The sequence below is a fragment of the Brienomyrus brachyistius genome, unplaced genomic scaffold (genome assembly GCF_023856365.1).
Source record: "Brienomyrus brachyistius isolate T26 unplaced genomic scaffold, BBRACH_0.4 scaffold33, whole genome shotgun sequence".
Classification (NCBI taxonomy): Eukaryota; Metazoa; Chordata; class Actinopteri; order Osteoglossiformes; family Mormyridae; genus Brienomyrus; species Brienomyrus brachyistius.
Window position 1 is genome coordinate 1,427,350 of NW_026042308.1, and position 23,941 is coordinate 1,451,290.

Below are 23,941 nucleotides of genomic sequence, written 5' to 3' on the forward strand. Positions count from 1 at the left end.
GCAGCTTCCGGGCAGGCGCCCCCACTGCAGCCAGCTCCAGTTCCTGACCGCGCTCCAGTTCCTGACCGCGCTCCAGTTCCTGACCGCGCTCCAGGTCCTGCAAAGGCGCCCCCTCTGCAGCCGCCTGCTGCAGCTCCCGGGCAGGCGCCCCCTCTGCAGCCGCCTGCAGCTCCCGGGCAGGCGCCCCCACTGCAGCAACCTGCAGCTCCCGGGCAGGCGCCCCCACTGCAGCCAGCTCCAGTTCCTGACCGCGCTCCAGTTCCTGACCGCGCTCCAGTTCCTGCAAAGGCGCCCCCTCTGCAGCCGCCTGCTGCAGCTCCCGGGCAGGCGCCCCCTCTGCAGCCGCCTGCTGCAGCTCCCGGGCAGGCGCCCCCTCTGCAGCCGCCTGCAGCTCTTGTCCCTGACCGCGCTCCTGTCCCTGACCACGCTCCTGTCCCTGACCGCCCTGCTGCAGCCGCTCCTGAGGTGCCCCCGCTGCAGTCCCCTGCAGTTCCCGGGCGAGCGCCCCCACAGCAATTGCCTGCAGCCCCAGTTCCTGATCTCGCCCCAGTTCCTGATCTCGCCCCAGTTCCTGATCTCGCCGCAGCCGCTTCCGAGACGCTCCTGTCCCCACCTGCTACAGCCGCTTCCGAGGCGCCCCCACTGCAGTCACCTGCAGTTCCAGGGCGAGCGCCCCCACGACGGCGGCTTGCAGCGCCTGGGCCGGCGCCCCCACTGCAGCGTCCTGCAGTTCCAGGGCGAGCGCCCCCACGACGGCGGCTTGCAGCGCCTGGGCCGGCGCCCCCACTGCAGCGTCCTGCAGTTCCAGGGCGAGCGCCCCCACGACGGTGGCTTGTAGCGCCCGGGCCGGCGCCCCCACTGCAGCGTCCTGCAGTTCCCGGGCGGGCGCCCCCACGGCAGCGGCTTGCAACGCCCGTGCCGGTGCCCCCTCTGCAGCGTCCTGCAGTTCCCGGGCGGGCGCCCCCATGGCAGCGGCTTGCAGCACCTGGGCCGAGGTCCCCACTGCAGCGTTCTGCAGTTTCCGGGCTGATGCCCCCGCAGCCTGACCGTGTTCCTGTCCCGGCGCCCCGGCGGCCTGACCGTGTTCCTGTCCCGGCGCCCCGGCGGCCTGACCGTGTTCCTGTCCCGGCGCCCCCTCCGCCTGCCGCAGCTCCAGAGGCGCCCCCTCCGCCTGCAGCAGCTCCAGAGGCGCCCCCTCCGCCTGCAGCAGCTCCAGAGGCGCCCCCTCCGCCTGCAGCAGCTCCAGTCCCTGTCCTAGTCCCCGAGGTGGTCCTGGACAACTCCATCTTGGCTCCTCCCTCTTCGGAGGTGGAGGAGCTGGAATGGGACCCCTCGGGGACAGAACTTGTAACCCCTTGTCCCTCGCCCCGGCGACATCGACCCCGACCTAGGGTCAGCCTGTCTGTGTCCCGCAGGGGAAGGGGACACAGACGCAGGGCTGGGGTCCCGCCCGCCCTGCCCCCTGGCTCGCCCTCCCTCGCCTGCGCTCTGGCTCGGTTGGCGCCTGCGGGTCCTGGCCCTCCGGGTCGGGCGTCACCTGCGGGTCCCCCTCCGAGGCCTCGTCGCCCCGCCTTGCTCCCCTCTCCAGAGCCTGGTCGGTCGCCTGCGGGCTCCCCGACGGCGGCTCCTCGGTTGCCTGCGGGGCCCCTACCTCCGGCCCTCCCCCGGACGTCGTCGCCTGCTGCAGCTCCCCCCTCCTCCGGGCCTTCGCCGTGGGCCCCTCCTGCTCCCTCGTCCCCTTCCCCGGTGCTCCCTCCTGCTCCCTCCCTGGCCCCTCCGCAGGTCCCTCGCCCTGTCTCCTCGGCCCCTCCGAGGTCCCCTCCGGCTCCGGCCTCCCGGCCGCCTGCGGCCCCTCCGGCTGCCGCCCGTCGCCCGCTGGGTCTCCCTCGGGCTCCCCTTTGTTCCCCCTCCTTGTCTCCCTGTGCCCCTGCCTTTGTCCCGCCTGTCTCTGTCCCTTTGTTTTCTGCTCGTCCCTTCGTTCCGCCCGTCTCTGCTCCTCGTGTTCCTCCTGTCTTTGCTGCCCGTCCTCCTCTGTGCCCTCTGTTCACTCCTGGCCCTTGTGTCCCGCCGGTTCCTTCTGTGTCCCCTCTCTTTCTCTGTTGGTCCGTGTTCCCCGTCCTCTGTCAGGTTTTGTCCCTGGTCCTGTCTTTGTGCCTGTTCTGTCTCTCTGTTTATTTCCCGGTCTCTTGTTCTTGGTTTTGGGTTTTGTTTTTCAGGTCTTGGTCCCCTCGTCCCGTTCGTCGCCTCCTCCTGGGCGCGCCCGGTGAAGCGCGCCTTTGGGGGGGGGCTCTGTCATGCCCGGCTCGTCCGCTCCTCGTGTGTGCCACGCCCCCTGCCTTCCCACGTGTATTTCCCTGATTGTACCCCGCTGTATCTGATTACTTTGATTAGTCTTGTCTGGTTTTAAGTCCTGGTCTTACCTGTTAGCATTGTCTGTCATTGATGTTAGTCGGCGTGCCATGTTCCCGAGTCCTCGTCCTTCCAATAAATCCCCGTTTGCCCTAAGTCTGCCTGCTTGCTTGCCTCTCCGCTCATCACCTTACCCGTGCGCCTCTACCGCCGACGTATATCGTGACACTCGCCACTCAGTTACAGACAGTCATTCCTACTATAATCCTTCCTGATCAGACAGACTTCATCAAGACAAGACATGCCTCAGACAACATCCATAGATTATTTAATTTAGTCAATGCTGCTCAGCATACCCACACTAAACCCATGATTACATCATTAGATGCAGAAACGGCATCTGACAGTCAGTTGGACATTCCTCTTTAATACATTGCATAGATTTGGCTTTGGAGAGTCGCTCACCCATATGATAATTATGCACTTATGCACCCCCATACCATCAGAGATGCTGGCTTTTGAACTGAACACTGATAACACGCTGGAAGGTCTCCCTCCTCTTTAGCCCGGAGGACACGGCGCCCTTCATTACCAACAAGAATGTCACATTTGGACTTGTCTGACCACAGAACACTTTCCCACTTTGAAACAGTCCATTTCAAATGAGTCTTGGTCCATAGGACACGACGGCGCTTCTGGACCCTGTTCAGATACGGCTTCCTTTTTGCATGATAGAGCTTTAGCTGGCATCTGCAGATGGCATGGCGGATTGTGTTTACCGACTGTGCTTTCTGGAAGTATTCCTGGGCCCATTTAGTAATGTCATTGACACAATCATGCCGATGAGTGATGCAGAGTCGTCTGAGGGCCCGAAGACCACGGGCATCTAATACAGGTCTTCGGCCTTGTCCCTTATGCACAGAGATATCTCCAGTTTCTCGCAATCTTTGGATGATGTTATGCACTGTAGATGATGAGATTTGCAAATCCTTTGCAATCTCACATTGAGGAACATTGTTTTTAAAGTATCCCACAATCTCTTTATACACCCTTTCACAGATTGGAGAGACTCTGCCTCTCTGACATCCCTTTTATAGCTAATCAGGTTACAGACCTGATATCAATTAACTTAATTAGTTGCTAGATGTTCTCCCAGCTGCATCTTTTAAAACTTTCTTGCTTTTTCAGCCATTTGTTGTCCCTGTACCGACTTTTTTGGGACATGTAGCAGGCATCAAATTTGAAATGAGCTCATTTACTGGATAAAGGTGTACAATTTCCCAGTTTGAACATTTGTTACATTATCTATGTTCTGCTGTGAATAAAATATAGGCTCATGTGATTTGAATGTGTTTTATTTGTTATTTCATTCAAATTTAAAGAACTTTTCTGGAATTTGGGTTGTTTGTATGTTTGCTGTTGTTTGCAGCAAACTATTTTGTAGATAAAACCTACGTCAACGCCCACCCCCCATTACTTTTTTGCTGTTATTTTTATTAATTATTATTATTACTGTTTGATTCATGTATTGTATGTTTCAGTCATTACAGATATGTATGAAAGTGTGTCTGTGTATGTATGGACGTTCATATCTATGTATTAATATACACTGCTCAAAAAAATGTAAGGAACATTTTTTAATCAGAGTATAGCATCAAGTCTATTAAATTTCTGGGATATTGATCTGGTCAGTTAAGTAGCGGAGGGGGTTGTTAATCAGTTTCAGCTGCTTTGGTGTTAATGAAATTATCAACAGGTGAACTAGAGGGGCAACAATGAGACGACCCCCAAGCCAGGAATGGTTTAACAGGTGGAGGCCACTGGCATTTTTCCCTCCTCATCTTTTCTGACGGTTTTTTCACTAGTTTTGCATTTGGCGACGGTCAGTGTCACTACTGGTAGCATGAGGCGATACCTGGACCCTACAGAGGTTGCACAGGTAGTCCAACTCCTCCAGGATGGCGCATAAATACGTGCCATTGCCAGAATGTTTGCTGTGTCTCCCAGCACAGTCTGAAGGGCATGGAGGAGATTCCAGGAGACAGGCAGATACTCAAGGAGAGCTGAACAGGGCTGTAGAAGGTCCTTAACCCATCAGCAGGACTGGAATCTGATCCTTTGTGCAAGGAGGAACAGGATGAACACTGCTGGAGCCCTACAAAATGACCTCCAGCAGGCCACTGGTGTGAATGTTTCTGATTGTTTGGTCAGAGACAGACTTCATGAGGGTGGCTTGAGGGCCCAACGTCCTCTAGTGGGCCCTGTGCTCACTGCCCAGCACCATGGAGCTCGATTGGTATTTGCCATAGATTACCAGAATTTGCAGGTCTGCCACTGGCACCCTGTGCTTTTCACAGATGAGAGCAGGTTCACCCTGAGCACATGTGACAGACATGAAAGGGTCTGGAGAAGCCATGGAGAACGTTATGCTGGCTGCAGCATTGTTCTGCCTGACCGGTTTGGTGGTGGGTCAGTGATGGTCTGGGGAGGCATATCCATGGAGGGACGCACAGTCCTCTACAGGCTAGACAACGGCACCTTGACTGCCATTAGGTATCGGGATGAAATTCTTGAACCCACTGTCAGACCCTATGCTGGTGCAGTGAGTCCTGGTTTCCTCCTGGTGCACGACAATGCCCGGCCTCATGTGGCAAGACCATGTAGGCAGTTCCTGGAGGATGAAGGAATTGATACCATTGACTGCCCCCCACGCTCGCCTGACCTAAATCCAATAGAACACCTCTGGGACATTATGTTTCGTCCATTATATGCCACCAGGTTGCACCTCAGACTGTCCAGAAGCTCAGTGATACCCTGGTCCAGATCTGAGAGGAGATCCCCCAGGACACCATCCATGGTCTCATTAGGACCGACATTGTCAGGCATGCATACAACCATGTGGGGGCCATACAAACTACTGAGTATGATTCTGAGTTACTGTAATGAAATTTCAGCACATTGGACTAGCCTGCCGCATCATTTTTCACTTTGATTTTCGGGGTGTCTTTGAATTCAGCCCTCTGTAGGTTGATAATTTCATTTCCATCAAATGATATGGCATCCTTTCGTTCCTAACACATTACCCAGTCTACTTCAGTATAGATATCCAGGATGATTTTTTTCCCCATTGATATCTGATGTGTTTTCAAAGTGTTCCTTTAATTTTTTTGAGCAGTGTATATGTTTGATCATTTTTTATTCACTAATTTCTTTTTGTCAATTACGGCTCCTATCATCCACAACCATCATATATAAATTCAATCCTGTCTTTGTTTTTTTTTCCTTCTTTGCGTTTATCTCCTTTTCTTTACCTCTCCCCTCTACGACTCCTCACAATAAATACTGACTTCACTCGCCCCCCAGTCCTGCCACTTCCAGTAGCCCCTAGTTTGGGGGAGTGGTTCTTTTCCCCTGTGCCTCTGGGTGGGGCACGTCACCTAATGCAGTGGGGGTGGGGTGTCACAGACACTCTCACACACACGTACCCTGTCACAGACACTCTCACACACACGTACCCTGCTGCAGACACTCTCACACATGCATAACCTGTCACAGACACTCTCACACACGCGTACCCTGCCGCAGACACTCTCACACACACGTACCCTGTCACAGACACTCTCACACACACGTACCCTGCCGTAGACACTCTCACACACACGTACCCTGTCGCAGACACTCTCACACACACTTTACCCTGTCGCAGACACTCTCACACACACGTACCCTGTCACAGACACTCACACACACGTACCCTGCTGCAGACACTCTCACACATGCATAACCTGTCACAGACACTCTCACACACACGTACCCTGCCGCAGACACTCTCACACACACGTTCCCTGTCGCAGACACTCTCACACACACGTACCCTGTCGCAGACACTCTCACACACACATACTCTGTCACAGACACTCTCACACACACGTTCCCTTCCGCAGACACTCTCATACACGCGTAACCTGCCTCAGACACACTCATACACACGTAACTTGCCGCAAACACTCTCACACACCTACCCTGCCGCAGACACTCACACACGCGTATCCTGCCACAGACAAATGGCAAAATTCCATTATATGCGAGTCCGCTATATCCGATGCTTTTTCTGCCTGTTCTTAAAGGCGCACGGCCAGTCCATTATAACGGGATTATATTGCACCTCCAATTCCACCTAGCAGACATACCTATGAGGGGATTGAGGTATGGACTGATTCTGATCGTGTTTGGACTAAACAACCCGGGATTCAAATACATCGTCCACCGTGATTCAGCCACATTATTGTTGTGCCATAGGTGAACTGCACAAACAAGTTTTTTCACTGATCACTTACATAACTTGTTCCTCATAAAAAGAGCTAGAACACCTATCTTGCCTTTCCCAGGGGAAAGACAAGCTTATCTTTTCTCTCCCAGGGGAAAAGGGAAAGCCTTGCCCAAAATGCTTTGTAACCACAAGCGCAAACAGCCTCACCTGGACAGGAATTGGAGAATAAAGAGCACAGTCCCTGAGGGGAGGGGTGACCCTGGCCAGCTCGCCCCCTGTCCGCACGCGTACCGCTCCAGATTTAGTTTAAAGGAAGGGGGAGAGCTCAGCACTGACCGGAGATCAGCCGTGGGATAGAGCGCGCATCGCCCGGCATTTCTCAGGAATCACGTGTTGGTCTCCTGCCAGGACTGAAAGGGGCTCCCCGGTCCGTGTGTAAAGGTGGGTGATTATAGCACGTCCGAGTGTAGATGGCTTGTGGCTACTTTTCCATTTTATTAATTAATGGGATTACCTATCATTGCTTATGAAATATATCATAATTATGTGTATATTTTAATAAATATTTCTGAATAGACCAAAGCGAACTTGTTTGTTCCTTCGACAGCCCTATATCCCCCTCTCACATTAAAACAATATTCTAGGTGGGGTCTTACCAAAGAATCGTATAATCTTAGCATCACCTCATTTAACTTAAACTCCACACACCTAGAGATGTAACCCAACATCCTACTGGCCTTTTTAATCCTGCTGTAGCCTCTGTGCTGCTAGTTCAGTATCTGCTACACCATCCACCTTGGTGTCGTCTGAAAAATCAACCAGTTTACTGTGTGTATTGGTGTCAATATCATTAATGTACATTAGGAACAATAGTGGTCCTAAAATTGAACCCTGCGGTACCCCACTATGAACGCAGGGCCACTGTGACATTGTGCCTCTAATAACTACTCGCTGCTTCCTGTCTGTTAACCAGTTTTCAATTCAAGCTGCTACAGTTCCTAAAATCCCTGCAACTTTGAGCTTAAGCAAGAGCCATTTGAGGGGGACAAAATCAAAGGCCTTCTGCAAATCTAAGTACTTTATATGATCAATTTCTCTTGTAGCTTCCTCAAAGATCTCAAGTATATTAGTTGAACAGGATCTACCTCTCCTAAATCCATGTTGGCTATTCCTCAGAATGTTATTTGTATCCAGGTAATATACCATTTTCACTTGGATTATAGCTTCCATTACTTTTCCAGTTATGCAAATTAAACTGATTGGCCTATAGTTTGCTCAATTACATTTATCCCCTTTTTTGAATATGGACGTTATATTAGCATACCCCCGCGACCCAGTAGGGTAAGCGGTTTGGAAAATGGATGGATGGATATTAGCATACTTCCAATCATAAGGTACCACATGTGCAAATAAGGATTTCGGAAACAGTAAAGTTAAAGGTTGGCTAATAATATCCCTCATCTATTTTAAAACTATAGGAAAGATGCCATCAAAGCCCTGTGATTTATTTATTTTGAGCTTAGCTAGGCTTTGTACCACATCAACCTCAGCTATACATACATGCCCTCCGCAATTATTGGCACCCCTTTGTACAAGGGGTAAGAAAAAATCCACCTTCTGGTGAAGTTGCTTCATCTCACACGAAAAATATGAGGAAAAATCCAGCCTTTAATTAAAATCAATTTATTTGAAGAAAAATCAAATCCCTCATCAAGAAATAATTATTTTTAACAAAAACACACGAGCAACGATTATTGGCAGCCCTGCAAATTATAGTGAACACAATGTAACTGAAGCATGTTTCCCATGTAAATTATACATATTTGAGTTGATTGGAGTGAATAGGAACCTTCAAGCTGTAATCCATGACTTCCTGAGTAACTGGGGTACAAACATGAGGAGACACAGAGGCCAAATTCCCTTAGTCATCCATCAACATGGGAAAGATAAGAGACACACAGACCAAATGAGGGAGAAGTGTGCTGACCTTCATAAGTCAGGGAATGGGTATTAAAAAATAGCTACTCGCCTGTTAGAAACCTGCCTGAAAGAGGACCCAAGTTTATTTTGCCCCCACATACAGTGAGGATGATCGAAAGAGAGGCAAAAAATCCCCAAGAATGACTGTTAGTCAATTACCAGACAAAGTAAAATCTTGGGGTTACCATGTCTCCAAAACAACCATCAGATGCCCCCTTCATGCTAACAGATTTTTAGGTATGACAGAAAGAAGCTTTTTCTGTTAGTTACTTATAATGTTAGTGCCGGGAGTTTGCAAAACATTAATCAACTTTAACTGGAATCAAACTCAATGGTCGCATGAAAAAAAAAATTGGCTGGCTATATTGGATGGCTATAATGAAATTAACTTTATCCCAACTGTAAGATATGGTGGAGGTTCTGTGATGTTGTGGAGCTGTTCCTCCAAAAATCCTGGAAACCTCGTTAGGGTACATGGCACAATGGGGTCCATGAAATACCAGGACATTTTATATCAAAATTTGGCTGCTGCTGCCAGGAAACAAAAACTGGGGCTTCATTGGATCTTCCAGCAGGACGGTGATCCTAAGCACATGTCCAAATAAACAATAAAATGGTCAGCTGACCGCAGAATGAAGCTTCTGCCATGGCCATCTCGGTTCCCTGACCTGAACCCCACTGAAAACCTGTGGGCTGAGCTGAAGAGGAGAGTGCACAAGAGAGGTATGAGGACCCTGGGTGATCTGGAGAGATTCTGTAAAGAGGAATGGTCTCAGATGCCCTGCTCTGTATTCTCCAACCTTATAAAATGTCATAGGAGACTCAGTGCTGTTATACTGGCAAAGGGAGGTTGTACAGAGTATTAAAAGCAGGGCTGCCAATAATCGTGGCACACGTGGTTTTTTTTAACATAATTATTTCTTGATGAAGGATTTTTTTTTCTTTGAATAAATTTATTTAAATGAAACGCTGGTGTCATGCCCGGCTCGTCCGCTCCTCGTGTGTGCCACACCCCCTGATTACCCGCGTGTGCTTCCCTGATCGTCTCCAGCTGTGTCCGATTACTTTGATCAGTCTTGTCGTATTTAAGTCTTAGTCTTGCTTGTCTCCCTTGTCCGTCATTGTGGTTTGGTGTGATCTGTACCCTGTCGATGTTCTCAAGTCCTGATTCCCTGATTAAACCCTTAGTTTACCCCGATATCTGCCTGTCTGCTTGCTCCTTGCACGCCTACCCGCACGATCGCCGCTTCGCACGCCCAGGATCATGACAGAATGACGGACCCAAAAAGGAAGAAGAAAATGAAAAGGAGGAAGAGGATCCCAGAGGAGCCGATCCGTCTGGGAGCCTGTTCGCTCTCCAGGATGTGGCTTCCTGTGGAGGACGAGGAGGAGGTACCCATCCTGGGACCGATCCAGCGAAGACCCTGCCCGGTGTCTATGTTCTGGCCGTTGAGCGATGACGAGGAAGTAGACCCCTTCTGCTTCCGTTACCCAGAGCTGGAGCTGATCTTTCCGCCGCACGTGTTTGTGGACGTAGCTCCACCTCCCGCCACTCCCAGAAACTGGAGGAGGAGAAAGGGATAAACGATCGTCCCGACGATTGCCCTGGGGGAGTGCTCCCTCATCCCGGCTTCTCCACCGGAGGTGGTTCGGGAGAACTTCCCGATCACCCTGAAAGCCCCCAGCTCTGCGAAGCTGCCACCCTGGGCAGCATTTCCAGTCCAAAGAACACACCGGGCCACGGAGCAGCCTGTGCAGCCACCTCCGCTGCTAGCTGCGATGGCGGGGCCGGAGGAGCACCCTCCACTCCTACCGCCTGCGCAGTTTGTGCGGCCGCCTGCTCCCGAGCCACCGCCTCTGCCGGCAGACCCCGCTCCCGAGCCACCGCCTCTGCCGGCAGACCCCGCTCCAGAGCAGCCGCCACGGCCAGCAGACCCCGCTCCCGCGCAGCCGCCTCCGCTGCCTCCTGCGCAGCCCGCGCAGCCACCTCTGCTTGTGGCTCCACCACCAGTGCAGCCACCTCTGCCAGCGGTACCAGCACACGTGCAGCAGACGCTCGCTCAGCCTGCAGCTCCCGAGCAGGCGCTCCCTCTGCCTGCAGCTCCCGGGCAGGCGCCCCCTCTGCATCAGCCTGCAGCTCCTGGACAGGCGCCCCCTCTGCATCAGCCTGCAGCTCCCGGGCAGGCGCCCCCTCCGTCTCCGCCTGCAGCTCCGCAGCCCGAGGCGCTCCTTCCGCCTCATGTAACTGTGCCCCCAGTGACTCCTGTTCCTGACCCCACTCCTGTCCTTCCTGCCCACGTCCCCGAGAGGGTCCCGAACAGTCCAGCTGCCGCTCCTCCCTCCTTGGAGGTGGAGGAGCTGGAGTGGGACCCCTCGGGGACCCTGCTTGTGACTCCTCTGCCCTCGCCCCGGCGAGCCCGACCCCGGCCACGGGTCCTTATGTCTGTGTCAAATAAGGGGAGAGGACACAGACGCCGGGCAAGGGTCCCTCCCGCCCTGCCCCCTGGCGCATCCTTGCTTGCCTGCGCTGGGGCTTGGAGAGCGCCTGCGGGTCCTGGCCCTCCAGGTTGGCTGTCGCCTGCAGGTCCCCCTCCGCGGCCTTGTCACCCTGCCTCGCTCCCCCCTCCGGTGCCTGGTCGGTCGCCTGCGGGCTCCCCAACTGCGGCTCCTCTGTCGCCTGCGGGTCCACCTGCTCCTCGCCAGGGTCCCCTCCAGCTCCCTTGTCCCCTTCCCTGGTGCTCCCTCCTGCTCCCTCCTTGGCCCCTCCGTCGTTCCCTCGCCCTGCCTCCTCTGCCCCTCCGAGGTCCCCTCCTGCTCCGGCCGCCTGCGGCCTCTCCGGCTGCCTCCCGTCGCCCGCTAGGGCTCTCTCAGGCTCGCCTTTATTCCCCCTCCTTCTCTCCCTGCTCTCCTGTCCCTTTCCCTCCTATGTTTCCTCCGCCTCCTGTCTTTTTCCCTTCGCTTTTTGCTCCTCGTCCCTTTGTTCCGCCCATCTCTGCTCCTCGTCCCCCGGTGTTCCCTCCAAGCACTCCTGGTCCTTATGTCCCGCCTGTGCCCTCAGTTTCGCCGTTTCTCATCTGTCTGTCAGCCTTCCCAGTCCTTTGTCAGATTCTGTCCTATGTCCTGTCTCTCGCCATGTTTTGTACCTCGGTCCTGTTTCCTGTGTCCCGTTAACTGTTTTGTTGTTCTTTTCCAGGTCCCGTTTCCCTCGTCCTGTCCGTCGCCTCCTCCTAGGCGCACCCAGTGAAGCGCGCCTTTGGTGGGGGGGTTCTGTCATGCCTGGCTCGTCCGCTCCTCATGTGTGCCACGCCCCCTGATTACGCCCCCTGAGTCTTGTCCTATTTAAGTCTTAGTCTTGCTTGTCTCCCTTGTCCGTCATTGTGGTTTGGTGTGATCTCTACCCTGTCGATGTTCTCAAGTCCTGATTCCCCGATTAAACCCTTAGTTTACCCTGATATCTGCCTGTCTGCTTGCTCCTTGCACACCTACCCGCACGATCGCCGCTTCGCACGCCCAGGATCGTGACAGCTGGATTTTTCAAATTTTTTCAGTGTGAGATGAAGCTGATTCACCAAAAGGTGGATTTTTTTCTAACCCTTTTTACAAATCTTTACAAGGGGGGCCAATAATTGTGGAGGGACCGTATATTGTTTATATACGACACTGTATTTGTGCTAAATGGCAGTAAGTTAATCATGTCCTCTACTGTGAACACCCGTGTAAAATAATCATTAAACTCATTTACTATATAAATTTTAATTTTCAATTATAAGGCCCTTACTATCCTGCAGATGAGTGATTTCAGCTTTTAGAGCTATTTTGGAGTTAAAATATTGGAAGAAACTTTTAATGTCATCCTTTTGACATTCCACTTAATGAGTCTAATGTTATTTTTTAAATCAACATGTAGACTTATATATTCCTGCTTTCGAAATCATTAGTTATTTTCTACTTTAGTATCTCCAGCGTGCAGGGTGAAGTACCCAGTCATACTCACCTCACTACCCCCAGTTTACAGTGTAAGTTCCCCAGTCCAGCAGAGAGCAGCTTCACTCCTGAGTCCTGCAGGTCATTGTCAGTCAGGTCCAGCTCTCTCAGGGGTGAGGAGTTTGATCTGAGAGCTGAAGCCAGTGCCTCACAGCATTTCTCTGTGAGTTCACACCGGCCCACCCTTAAAAAAATTAAACACTTTTAAATCAACTTTTTACACTGCAGCTCTGTATTCAAATGAGGAGAATAAGGGCCATGACATAATGGATTTTCAGAAAACAATTAAATTATTAAAAATAATTTTAACAATCATTCCGATTCTGTTTGGTGTCTGTTATTTTTTTGTCCATAACACGTTAAAGTCCACATGTTTAACTGTAACAGTGCTGTTAACTTGGCTAACCAACGAAAATGTTTTGCATGGATTATATGTGTCACGCCCAGCTCGTGTGATCCTCGTGTGCCACGCCCCCTCATTAACCATGTGTGCTGCTCCGATTGTGACCAGCTGTTTCCTGTTATTTCCTTGTCTTGTGTATTTCAGTCCATGTTCATGTCTGTTTCCCTAGATCTGTCATTGATGTTGTGAGCCGTGTTTCCTCGTCTGCCCTTAATAAACCCCGTTTGCTCGTCTTCATGGCTCCACTGCCCTGTCTGCCTGCTCCTCCGCTCAGCGGACGTCACAATATGGTTGAATGGATGTTTCCTGCTTCCCTGCTTAATTATTTCAAGCATGGATCGAGGGCTGATAAGATTGTGGGATATAAGGACGTAGGAGAAGAAAACAGAAGCTGTTTGTGTTTGTTTATTATGTAACTGCTGAAAGGCATTGTGGGTTTTCTTGCTGTCCAGTTACTTTTGTGTAAAATGCATATTCTGTACTCACTGCAGCTTCTCCAGTTTACAGCTGAGATCCTCCAGAACAGCAGAGAGTAGCTTCACTCCTGAATCTCCTGGGTGATTGTAGCTCAGGTCCAGCTCTCTCAGGTGTGAGGGGTTTGACCTCAGAGCTGAAGCCAGGTAAGAACAGCCTTCTTCTGTGACTCTACAGCCTGACAGCCTGCAAAGAGAGAGACAGAAACTCCCCAATAAATAATATCACCTCACTATTACAATTATTAAATAAATACAGACCTCAGTATCTCCTCCGTACAGTGTGAAATACCCAGTAATACTGACCTCAGTATCCCCAGTTTACAGTGTGAAATACCCAGTAATACTGACCTCAGTATCCCCAGTTTACAGTGTGAAATACCCAGTAATACTGACCTCAGTAGCCCCAGTTTACAGTGTGAAATACTCAGTAATACTGACCTCAGTATCTCCAGTGTACAGTGTGGAATACCCAGTAATACTGACCTCAGTATCTCCAGTTTACAGTATGAAATACCCAGTAATACTGACCTCAGAATCTCCAGTGTACAGTGTGGAATACCCAGTAATACTGACATCAGTATCTCCAGTGTACAGTGTGGAATACCCAGTAATACTGACATCAGTATCCCCAGTCTACACTGTGGAATACCCAGTAATACTGACATCAGTATCCCCAGTCTACACTGTGGAATACCCAGTAATACTCACCTCACTACCCCCAGTTTACAGTGTGGAATATCCAGTCAGACTGACCTCAGTATCTCCAGTTTACAGTGTAAGTCCCCCAGTCCAGCAGAGAGCATCTTCACTCCTGAGTCCTGCAGGTCATTGTTACTCAGGTCCAGCTCTCTCAGGGGTGAGGAGTTTGATCTGAGAGCTGAAGCCAGTGACTCACAGCATTTCTCTCTGAGTTCACACCGGTCCACCCTTAAAAAAATTAAACACTTTTAAATCCACTTTTTACACTGCAGCACTTTATTCAAATGAGGAGAATAAGGGCCATGACATAATGGATTTTCAGAAAACAATTAAATTACTAAAAATCATTTTAACAATCATTCCGATTCTGTTTGCTGTCCATTATTTTTTTGTCTATAACACATTAAAGTCAACATGTTTAACTGTAATAGTGCTGTTAACTTTGCTAACCAACACAAATGTTTTGCATGGATTATATGGTTGAATGGATGTTTCCTGCTTCACTGCTTAATTATTTCTAACATGGATCGAGAGCTGATAAGATTGTGGGATGTAAGGAAGTAGGAGAAGAAAACAGAAGCTGTTTGTGTCTGTTTATTATGTAACTGCTGAAAGGCATTGTGGGTTTTCTTGGTGTCCAGTTACTTTTGTGTAAAATGCATATTCTGTACTCACTGCAGCTTCTCCAGTTTACAGCTGAGATCCTCCAGTACAGTAGAGAGCAGCTTCACTCCTGAGTCTCCTGGGTGATTGTAGCTCAGATCCAGCTCTCTCAGGTGTGAGGGGTTTAACTTCAGAGCTGAAGCCAGGGAAGAACAGCCTTCTTCTGTGACTCTACAGCCTGACAGCCTGCAGAGAGAGAGAGACAGAAACTCTGCAATAAATAATATCCCCTCACCATTATAATTGTTAAATAAATACAGACCTCAGTATCTCCTCCGTATAGTGTGAAATACCCAGTAATACTGACCTCATTACCCTCAGTTTATAGTGTGGAATACCCAGCAATACTGACCTCTTTACCCCCAGTTTACAGTGTGGAATATCCAGTAATTCTGCCCTCAGTATCCCAGTTTACATTCTGGAATACCCAGTAATACTGACCACATTACCTCCAGTTCACAGTGTGGAATACCCTGTAATTCTGACCTCAGTATCCCAGTTTACATTCTGAAATACCCAGTAATACTGACCACATTACCTCCATTTCACAGTGTGGAATACCCAGTAATACTGACCTCAGTATCTCCAGTTTACAGTGTAAATCCCCCAGCGCAGCAGAGAGCAGCTTCACTCCTGAATCCTTCAGGTTATTGTCATTCAGGTCCAGTTCTCTCAGGGGGGAAGAGTTTGATCTTAGAGCTGAACACAGCACTTCACAGTGTTTATCTATGAGATCACAGCTGTTCAGCCTGAAACAGAAAGCACTTTAAGACACTTATACACAGGATTCTGCCAGGATTCGCCGCGATCTCTGGGGAGCAGACGGGCAGAAAAGCAGGGAGGCAGGCAGAAGAAGGGGTAAACGGGGTTTAATCCGAGGACAGGGACCAGGAAACAACTGACAAAGACTAACATCAATGACAGACGAAGGACTCAGGCAAGACATGGACTCAAATAGACAGGATTGATCAAAACAAGAAGACACAGCTGGGTAAGATCAGGGAAGCACACGTGGATAATCAGGGGGCGTGGCACACACGAGGATCGTACGAGCTGGGCATGACACACATCCTACACATTAGTAAAATACAAAGCATTACAATAAGCATTTGTTTTCAATATAATTAGCAGCACAGCTTACACTTCAAAATGAATTATAGTCTGCAGAGTGTTCTGTGTGTCCTGACAATCTGCTGCAGTCATATGATCACTAATTGTGAGTCAGTGCATCTTAATGTAAAAACATTAAGTAGAAGCTACAGCCAAAAATCACAGAATATACAGGAATATATAGAAACACATCAACAGCAAGATGGACGTGAACCCTCCCATAACAGTCAGACCAGTGCTTCCAGTGCAGTCCTTAGCCATCTTTCTGCCAGGTGTCCCTACACTCGACACGTATCACTGAAAGGAGGAGATGTGAACATTCCCAGCAGCTAATGCAGCAGCAACTGGCACTTGGATTCCTGATCCCATGAGTAAAATCCCTTTTCTCCCTGTATTGTTATACCTGGGAACATGTCAAATCACCAATTACATCTGGGTGATATGACGATATTATCGGTAATGAGCGTAATAAGACAAGTATCCCGGTGTCGATATCTGACAGTGACTAACCGGCGATTATCGTCTTTCCTGGGGAAACGCGCTTAGGCTATATACAAAGCAAGATAACAGAAGGATTCATGATTTGCTTTCAGTTCAGTTTTCTAGCCTAAGATTCTGAAGCAGTTAAAAAGAAACATTGCGCAGAATTTCACAAGCATTGTCCCTTGCAGTAACCATGCGTTCGCCATTCTTGTAAGTTCAGTATTGTCACATCACCAACTTCTATCTCTGAGTCAGCAGCCAGAATTTCAGTCATTCAAGTGCAGCTTTCTGGTGGGAATTTTGAGCTTCCCAACTCTCTCTGTCTCTCTCTCATCTATCTATCTATCTGAATCAATCCATCATTATTTATATAGCATGTTTTAACCACAGCGTTTATAAAGTGTTTTGCAAACATTTAAAAAGAAAAAGAAAGAAATTCAAATAAGCTCAGAATAAATAACAAAAATCACAAAAGAAATAAAAAGAGTAAAAATGTTTTAGAAAAATAAAATAAAAAATCATCATAAAGGACTTTAACCACCCATGTTCTCTTTAGGGGCCCCTCCCTCATAGGGGCCTCTAGCCCCTATGTCTTCTGGGGGGAGCGACCCCCTTACTTACTGCCGGATAATCTGACTGATCTGCCTGGGACATACCTACTGAGGCAGGACAGAGCTAAACCCCGTAAATATTTACAAATTAGCAAATGGACTTTAAAATCAATCCTTGAAGCCAGAGGAAGCCAGTGCAGGGATGTGAGAGCAGGTGTGATGTGATCCCTGTGACTGGTGCGTGTTAACACTCCGCCAGCGGCATTCTGGGCCCGTTGTAGATGTGATCCCTGTGACTGGTGCGTGTTAACACTCCGCCAGCGGCATTCTGGGCCCGTTGTAGATGTGATCCCTGTGACTGGTGCGTGTTAACACTCCGCCAGCGGCATTCTGGGGCCGTTGTAGATGTGAAATAGATTTATTAGGCTGACCAGACAAGAGGGCATTACAGTAATCTATTCTACTAGAAACAAAAGCAGGTATTATTTTTCCCCAGTCAACATGTGACAGCAAACCCCATAACTTATGTGGAGGGACGAACAAGACAAGCGCTTACGAATGTTAATTTCTGTACAAAGTAAGAAAATTGCAGACAGCCTTGATAATCCAGCTACGAATCCCTTCTTTGCAGATCACATTATAGGGACATTGTGTCCCCATAAGGATAGGTATACCCGCTCTCACACACACACACACGGCTCACACACACACACACACACACACACACAAACACAAATACACATAGATAACAAGGGAGGCCAGCATTCCATCTTTTATGTCCCAAAGATTTAGGGACCTACGGGCAGCAGAGTGGACCTCAAGGACAGGGGCCCCTCAACTTGGCACGCAACCCCCTCCCCAGGCATCCTGCCTTACATACCACGCATTCACCCAACACCCTAAAGAAAGTTTCTTTTAAGTTCGGCCTTTGTATTCACTATATATTGATTTACTCATGACTACTAGTCTCGATACCCAGATAGGTTATGTTTGTGTGTCCTTAGACAATCTTAGTGTTTGGCTACCCCTGCATACATGCTCTCATGATTATCCCAGAGGAATCTTGAAAATTAAATAATGTAACCAGGTATCTTAGTGTGGCTCCTAACTATCAGAGGTTCTTTCCTTCTTTGTTTAACAACCCCCCCTTTTCCACATTCCTCTGTGGCCCTTATCTGATCTTTGTGGTCCGTTAGCACTTCTTTGTCCTCTACTGTTCTGCAGTAAAAGACTGAATTAATGTGCATATTATCAGTTCTGGAGAGTATATAATTAGGATAAGCCACACCAACCAAAATATGTTGTTCCCAGATGTGCAATTTAAATTGGTATTACCACAAACTAACAGCCACGCCTATCTAAGGGTAAGATGTGCTATTTAAATGTGAATATGTAATGTAATGTCTGTACAAATGATCCAAAGTAGCAACCTCTGTTGATATATATGGATGGGATTTATTAACATGCATAATCTCAGAAATTGTTAATTAATTAATACTGATGGTATGAGGTGTAAGGGGGCAGCGTGTGGCTCAGTGGGCTAAGCCTGTGTGCCTGTAATCAGAAGGTAGCAGGTTCAAACCCAGCCTCAGCCTGTGGGTCCTTGAGCAAGGCCCTTAACCCCCAGCTCCCTGGGCGCCGCTACGGGTGGCAGCCCTTCGCAGACAACTTCCTGTTTGGTGTAAAACTGATGGAAAATCACTTCTGATTCTAAATCTGGTCAGTGGTTACCATGAAACTGTATGTATCAAAAGTTACACCAGTTTAATGAAAATCATCGGTAAAATGGTACCAGTCTAGTCATAAATACCATAAGGACTGAAACAGATACCCCTCTGAAAGGCGCCAACTAGATGGTCAGCCATTGCTTCAGGTGTCGAATTCCTGGTCACCCCTATTCATAAACTTTAGGCCATAAAACATGGCACCTCAGAACAGAGCAGGTGGAAGAAGAGAGAGGAGCAGAGGAGAACATCAGACCAGCAGAGGGAGGAGAAGAGAAGCCCCGGGAGAAGAGCAGCCCGTGAGAAGCCCTCCTGAAGCCTGCCGGTGAAGGCCTGCTACCCAACAGAGAACTGCAACCAAGACAGAGCCTTTCACCTTAAAGCTTCACAAGGAGAGAGAATCCAAGGGGCTCCACTCCAACAACCGCTCCAGACGCCGCGCCTTCTTGGGTGCTACCATTCCCTCAGCTCATCACCTCTGCAACCTACTGCCAAGACCCCCTCCACTCTGTAAACAAGTAAACCAGCTTCCTTTCATTCTAACAACCTAAGCAGTTCTGTTAACCTGCTTTATGACTTTATGGTCGTGTTTCCACAAACTGTGCTTGCTTTGCAGAACAGTATTTCCCTTTTAAGGTTTTAAATCTGGTGTAGGATCACACATGCACATATCACAGAGCTTAAATTCCAGGTGGCCTGAGACAAGGCCTACCCTGGTACGAGAGGCACACATTGGCCTAGGCCTCAAAGGGGGGTTCGTGACCCCACACACACAGACACACTTAAACACACACAGATAACAAGGGGGGCCAGCACTCCAACTTTTATTGCTCAAAGTTTTAACGACCTATAGACAGCAGAGTGGACCCCAAGGACAGGGGTCCCTCGACTTGGCACACAACCCCCTCCCCAGACATCCTGCCTTACATACCACTCACCCAACACCCCACAGAAAGTTTCTTTTAAGTTTGCCTGTTGTATATCTGTATATTTATTTATCCATGACTACTAGTCTCAATATACAGACAGGTTATGTTTGTAATGTGTCCTAACTTTCAAAGACTCTTTTTCTTTGACTGACTAACCTTCCCCCCCTTTTCTTTTCCACATTCCTCAGCAGCCCTTATCTGATCTTTGTATTCTACCATGTCTATCTAAGGGTAAGATGTGCTGCTGACATGAGAATATGTCATATAATGTCTGTATAAAGGGTAACCTCTGATTGAGGTGCAACCTAGACCACTTAGTCCAGGGACTGGTGTGAGTAATATAACATAATGACATAATATAAGTAATCATTAATCAATCATTACAGATGGTATTCAGTGTGAACCGCTAGGCTGGTATGGCATGTTTGGTATCAAACCGATGGAAAATCACTCCAGTTTCCAAATCTGGTCAGTGGTTACCATGAATATATCAAAAGTTACACCAGCTTAACGAAAATCATCAATACAAGGGAAATCAGTCTGGTCATAAATCCCAAAAGGACTGATACAGACCCCCTTCCGAAAGCCCACCAAATGGATGGTCAGTCATTGGTCCAGAAGTCGAATTCCTGGTCATCCCTATTCATGAATTTTAGACCATAAAACCTGGCACCTCAGAACAAGGGAGGAGCAGAAAACATATCAGCCCGAAGAGAGGCAGAGAACATCAGCCCAAGAGAAGAGAAGCCCACAAGAAGCCCTCCTGAAGCCTGCCAGCGAAGGCCCAGCTGGACAGAGAACTGCATCCAAGCCCAAGCTTCACCAGGAGAGAGAATCAGAGGGCTCCACTCCAACAACTGCTGCAAACGCCGCGCCTCCCTGAGTGCCATCACCCGTCAGCTCATCAGCCTCTGCAACCACTGCAAAGACCCCCCCCCCCCACTCTGCAAACAAGTAAACCAGCTTCCTTTCATTCTAATAACCTAAGCTGTTCTGTTAACCTGCTATATGACTTTAGGAACTGTGCTTGCTTTGCAGAACAGTATTTCCCTTTTAAGGTTACTCATTTAAATCTAGTCATTGCATTTTCATGATTACACTGTTTGTTTCTATTCCGTTATTTCGTGTCTATTGTTTGTTAGGTGTAATGTCTGTCTTATGTTAGTTGTAGGAATAAATGCATGTCTTTTACACAACTTCAGCCTCCGTTCATTGAGTGCTCACAATGGTCCCTGCCTCCGTGCGATCTGGCTACTAAGCTCTGAAACCTCAGCCTAAAATATCATGAGACTCTCTCTCATCGGCCGTGAGGGGAGCTTCGCAACCGATCGTTTACATTACCTGGTGATGCAGCTCGCTGGACGAGCCTTCTAACCCAGATTACTAAGCGATACTGGTAACTAATGAATCCCATGTAAGTCTCACATTAACCGACTCACGGGGATTCGCAATTGAGTTTGGAGCAACCAACCATTCGGCATAAGAATTTGTTAATAAACATCATTAAATAATGATTAATTCAAATGTAATTAATTTCAAAACATCCATCCATCCATCCATCCATTTTCCAAACCGCTTATCCTATTGGGTCTCGGGGGGTCCGGAGCCTATCCCGGAATCAATGGGCACGAGGCAGGGAACAACCCAGGATGGGGGGCCAGCCCATCGCAGGGCACACTCACACACCATTCACTCACACATGCACACCTACGGGCAATTCAGCAACTCCAATTAGCCTCAGCATGTTTTTGGACCGTGGGGGGAAACCGGAGTACCCGGAGGAAACCCCACGACGACACGGGGAGAACATGCAAACTCCGCACACATGTGACCCAGGCGGAGACTCAAACCCGGGTCCCAGAGGTGTGAGGCGACAGTGCTAACCACTGCACCACCATGCCGCCCCCAATTTCAAAACATATTGGTGGAGATATTAAAATTTACCTGAGCTAAATATTCCTACAATGGTGTCCCACAGGGATCAGTTCTGGGCCCGCTACTGTGCACTGTATATATTGGTCACATTATCAGAAATCATGGTGTTGGTTTTCATTGTTTTGCTGATGATACACAGTTATATATATCTGTTAAGCCAGTTGATGCATCACAGCTCTGAGTTAGAAGACTGTCGACCAGATATCCGGTGCTGGATGGCAAATAATTTCTTTGTGTTAAACACATAAAAACAGAAGTACTGTTAACTGGTCTGAAGGCGGCTCAAAATAAGTTTGACAACCTCAACCTTGGTGGTCTTCCTACCCAACCTAACACAGTGGTCAGAGATCTTGGTCTTCTGGTTGATTCAGATTTATGTTTCGATGCTCATATAAAAAGCATCACTAAAGCTCTGTTCTATCATGTACGGAACCTCGCCAAGCTTCGGAAGATGCTCTCCTTTCATGAAGCGGAAACACTAACACCTTTATAACTTCCAGGCTGGATACTGTAATGCCTTCCTTTCTGGGTGCCCATCTGGATCCTCACATAAACTTCAGCTGGAACAAAATGCAGCAGCCAGAGTTCTTACAAACACTAAAAAATTTGATTATATTAGCCCTGTTCTATGCTCCCTTCATTGGCTTCCAGTTAAGTCTCGGATTAACTACAAAATACTGCTATTGACTTATAAAACACTGAATGGCCTTGCACCAGAATTCCTTAGTAACCTGCTAGCCTTATACAACCCTCCTGGCTTTCTTCCATCATAAAGAGCAGGATATCTGTTAGTACCCAAGGCAGAAAGAGCTACGGCAAGCTGCAGAGCTTTCTCTTATAGAGCTCTTCAGCTGTGGAATAGTCTTCCACCGGATGTGTGGGATTCAGGCTGGCTCTCAATATTCAAGTCTAGACTAAAAACACACCTGTTTAGTTTAGCTTGTAGGGACTCTAGTTCTAGCTCTAGCTAACTGCTCACTCCCAGTCAGACCTATAGTGTGAGGTGTAGAGTTGGGTGGGGATCGGTGCCATTGGCTTTTTATCTGGTTAGGGTTAGGGCTTCCTCTGCTGCCCCCTGGAGGATGGGCTCCCCCTTTCAGTCTGGTTAGGGTTAGGGTTTCCTCTGCTGCCCCCTGGAGGATGGGCTCCCCCTTTTTATCTGGTTAGGGTTAGGGCTCCTCCTTTGGGTCTGGTTAGGGTTAGGGCTTCCTCTGCTGCCCCCTGGAGGATGGGCTCCCCCTTTGGGTCTGGTTAGGGTTAGGGTTTCCTCTGCTGCCCCCTGGAGGATGGGCTCCCCCTTTCAGTCTGGTTAGGGTTAGGGCTTCCTCTGCTGCCCCCTGCAGGATGGGCTCCCCCTTTGAGTCTGGTTAGGGTTAGGGCTTCCTCTGCTGCCCCCTGGAGGATGGGCTCCCTCTTTGGGTCTGGTTAGGGTTAGGGCTTCCTCTGCTGCCCCCTGGAGGATGGGCTCCCCCTTTCAGTCTGGTTAGGGTTAGGGCTTCCTCTGCTGCCCCCTGGAGGATGGGCTCCCCCTTTCAGTCTGGTTCCTCCCAAGGATTCTTCTTTCTAGGGTAATTTTCCTTGCCACTGTCATCTCTGACTTGCTCACTGGGGGCTTTGGGCAGGGATGCTGTAAAGTGCTTTGAGATGATGTAATGTTGTGAAAAAACACTATACAAATAAAACTGAACTTAACTGAAATTGCATTCAGTGTTTGGTGGGGGGGGGGGGGGATTCAGAATGAGATCTGAACCAGCAACCTTCCACTCATGGACACAGAGTCCGAACCCAAAGAGTCACGCACCACACCCAGTATTTACAGAAATGCTTCCTACAGCATCCAGAACTGAAACGAATATGAGTGGTTTTCCCACTATTAATGGGAAAAAAATCTTGTCTTTTTTGTTTTTACTACATCACTACCTTCAGTTAATATAAACTAGATTAAAAAGGAACCTTGTTGATAAAAGAGGGGAAATAAATTACATATATACCTATTCATTTTATATTGTAAACGATGTTTATGTATTTCTGCCGGACTAGATGTGTCGTCTCAGCAGAGGGCGCCAGTGAGCAGCCAGAGACAACAGTCATACGGAAGCTCCCAGCTCTGGGCTCCATCACATGAACACGCCTGCTGACAATAACACTCACATACCACTTATACACCCTGTGGATAAAGAGCCCTCACTGTTTCTATAGCAGGTTAGGATGCTGTGCCTGTGATCAGGAGGCAGACTGGATGGGAATGGAAACGTAGTAACAAACAAAAAGTGACATCACTACCTTCAGTCATTATAAAGGCTGTGGTCAAGATTAGCTACTGCTATACAAACAGCTATAGCTGTGATTATCAAAATAAAACCCACTTATTAATCCATGATGAGA

The 23,941-nt window shown here is 48.8% G+C and overlaps 1 protein-coding gene across 9 annotated transcripts in view; it reads right to left on the minus strand.

Annotated features, from left to right (window-relative positions):
- LOC125721462 (NACHT, LRR and PYD domains-containing protein 12-like) overlaps nt 1-23,941 on the minus strand; it is a 360,988-nt gene that overhangs the window by 309,833 nt on the left and 27,214 nt on the right. For 5 of the 9 annotated variants that reach the window (XM_048997380.1, XM_048997377.1, XM_048997376.1 and 2 more), the window contains exons 9-13: nt 15,400-15,573; nt 14,837-15,010; nt 14,216-14,389; nt 13,473-13,646; nt 12,594-12,767 (exon numbers count right to left, since the gene is read on the minus strand). In XM_048997380.1, coding sequence (XP_048853337.1) covers nt 12,594-12,767; nt 13,473-13,646; nt 14,216-14,389; nt 14,837-15,010; nt 15,400-15,573 — 870 coding nt within the window. Of the gene's footprint in view, nt 1-10,000; nt 10,162-12,593; nt 12,768-13,472; nt 13,647-14,215; nt 14,390-14,836; nt 15,011-15,399; nt 15,574-23,941 lie in introns of those variants that run through there. The other 4 variants (XM_048997379.1, XM_048997382.1, XM_048997381.1 and 1 more) reach the window with 2 other exon arrangements.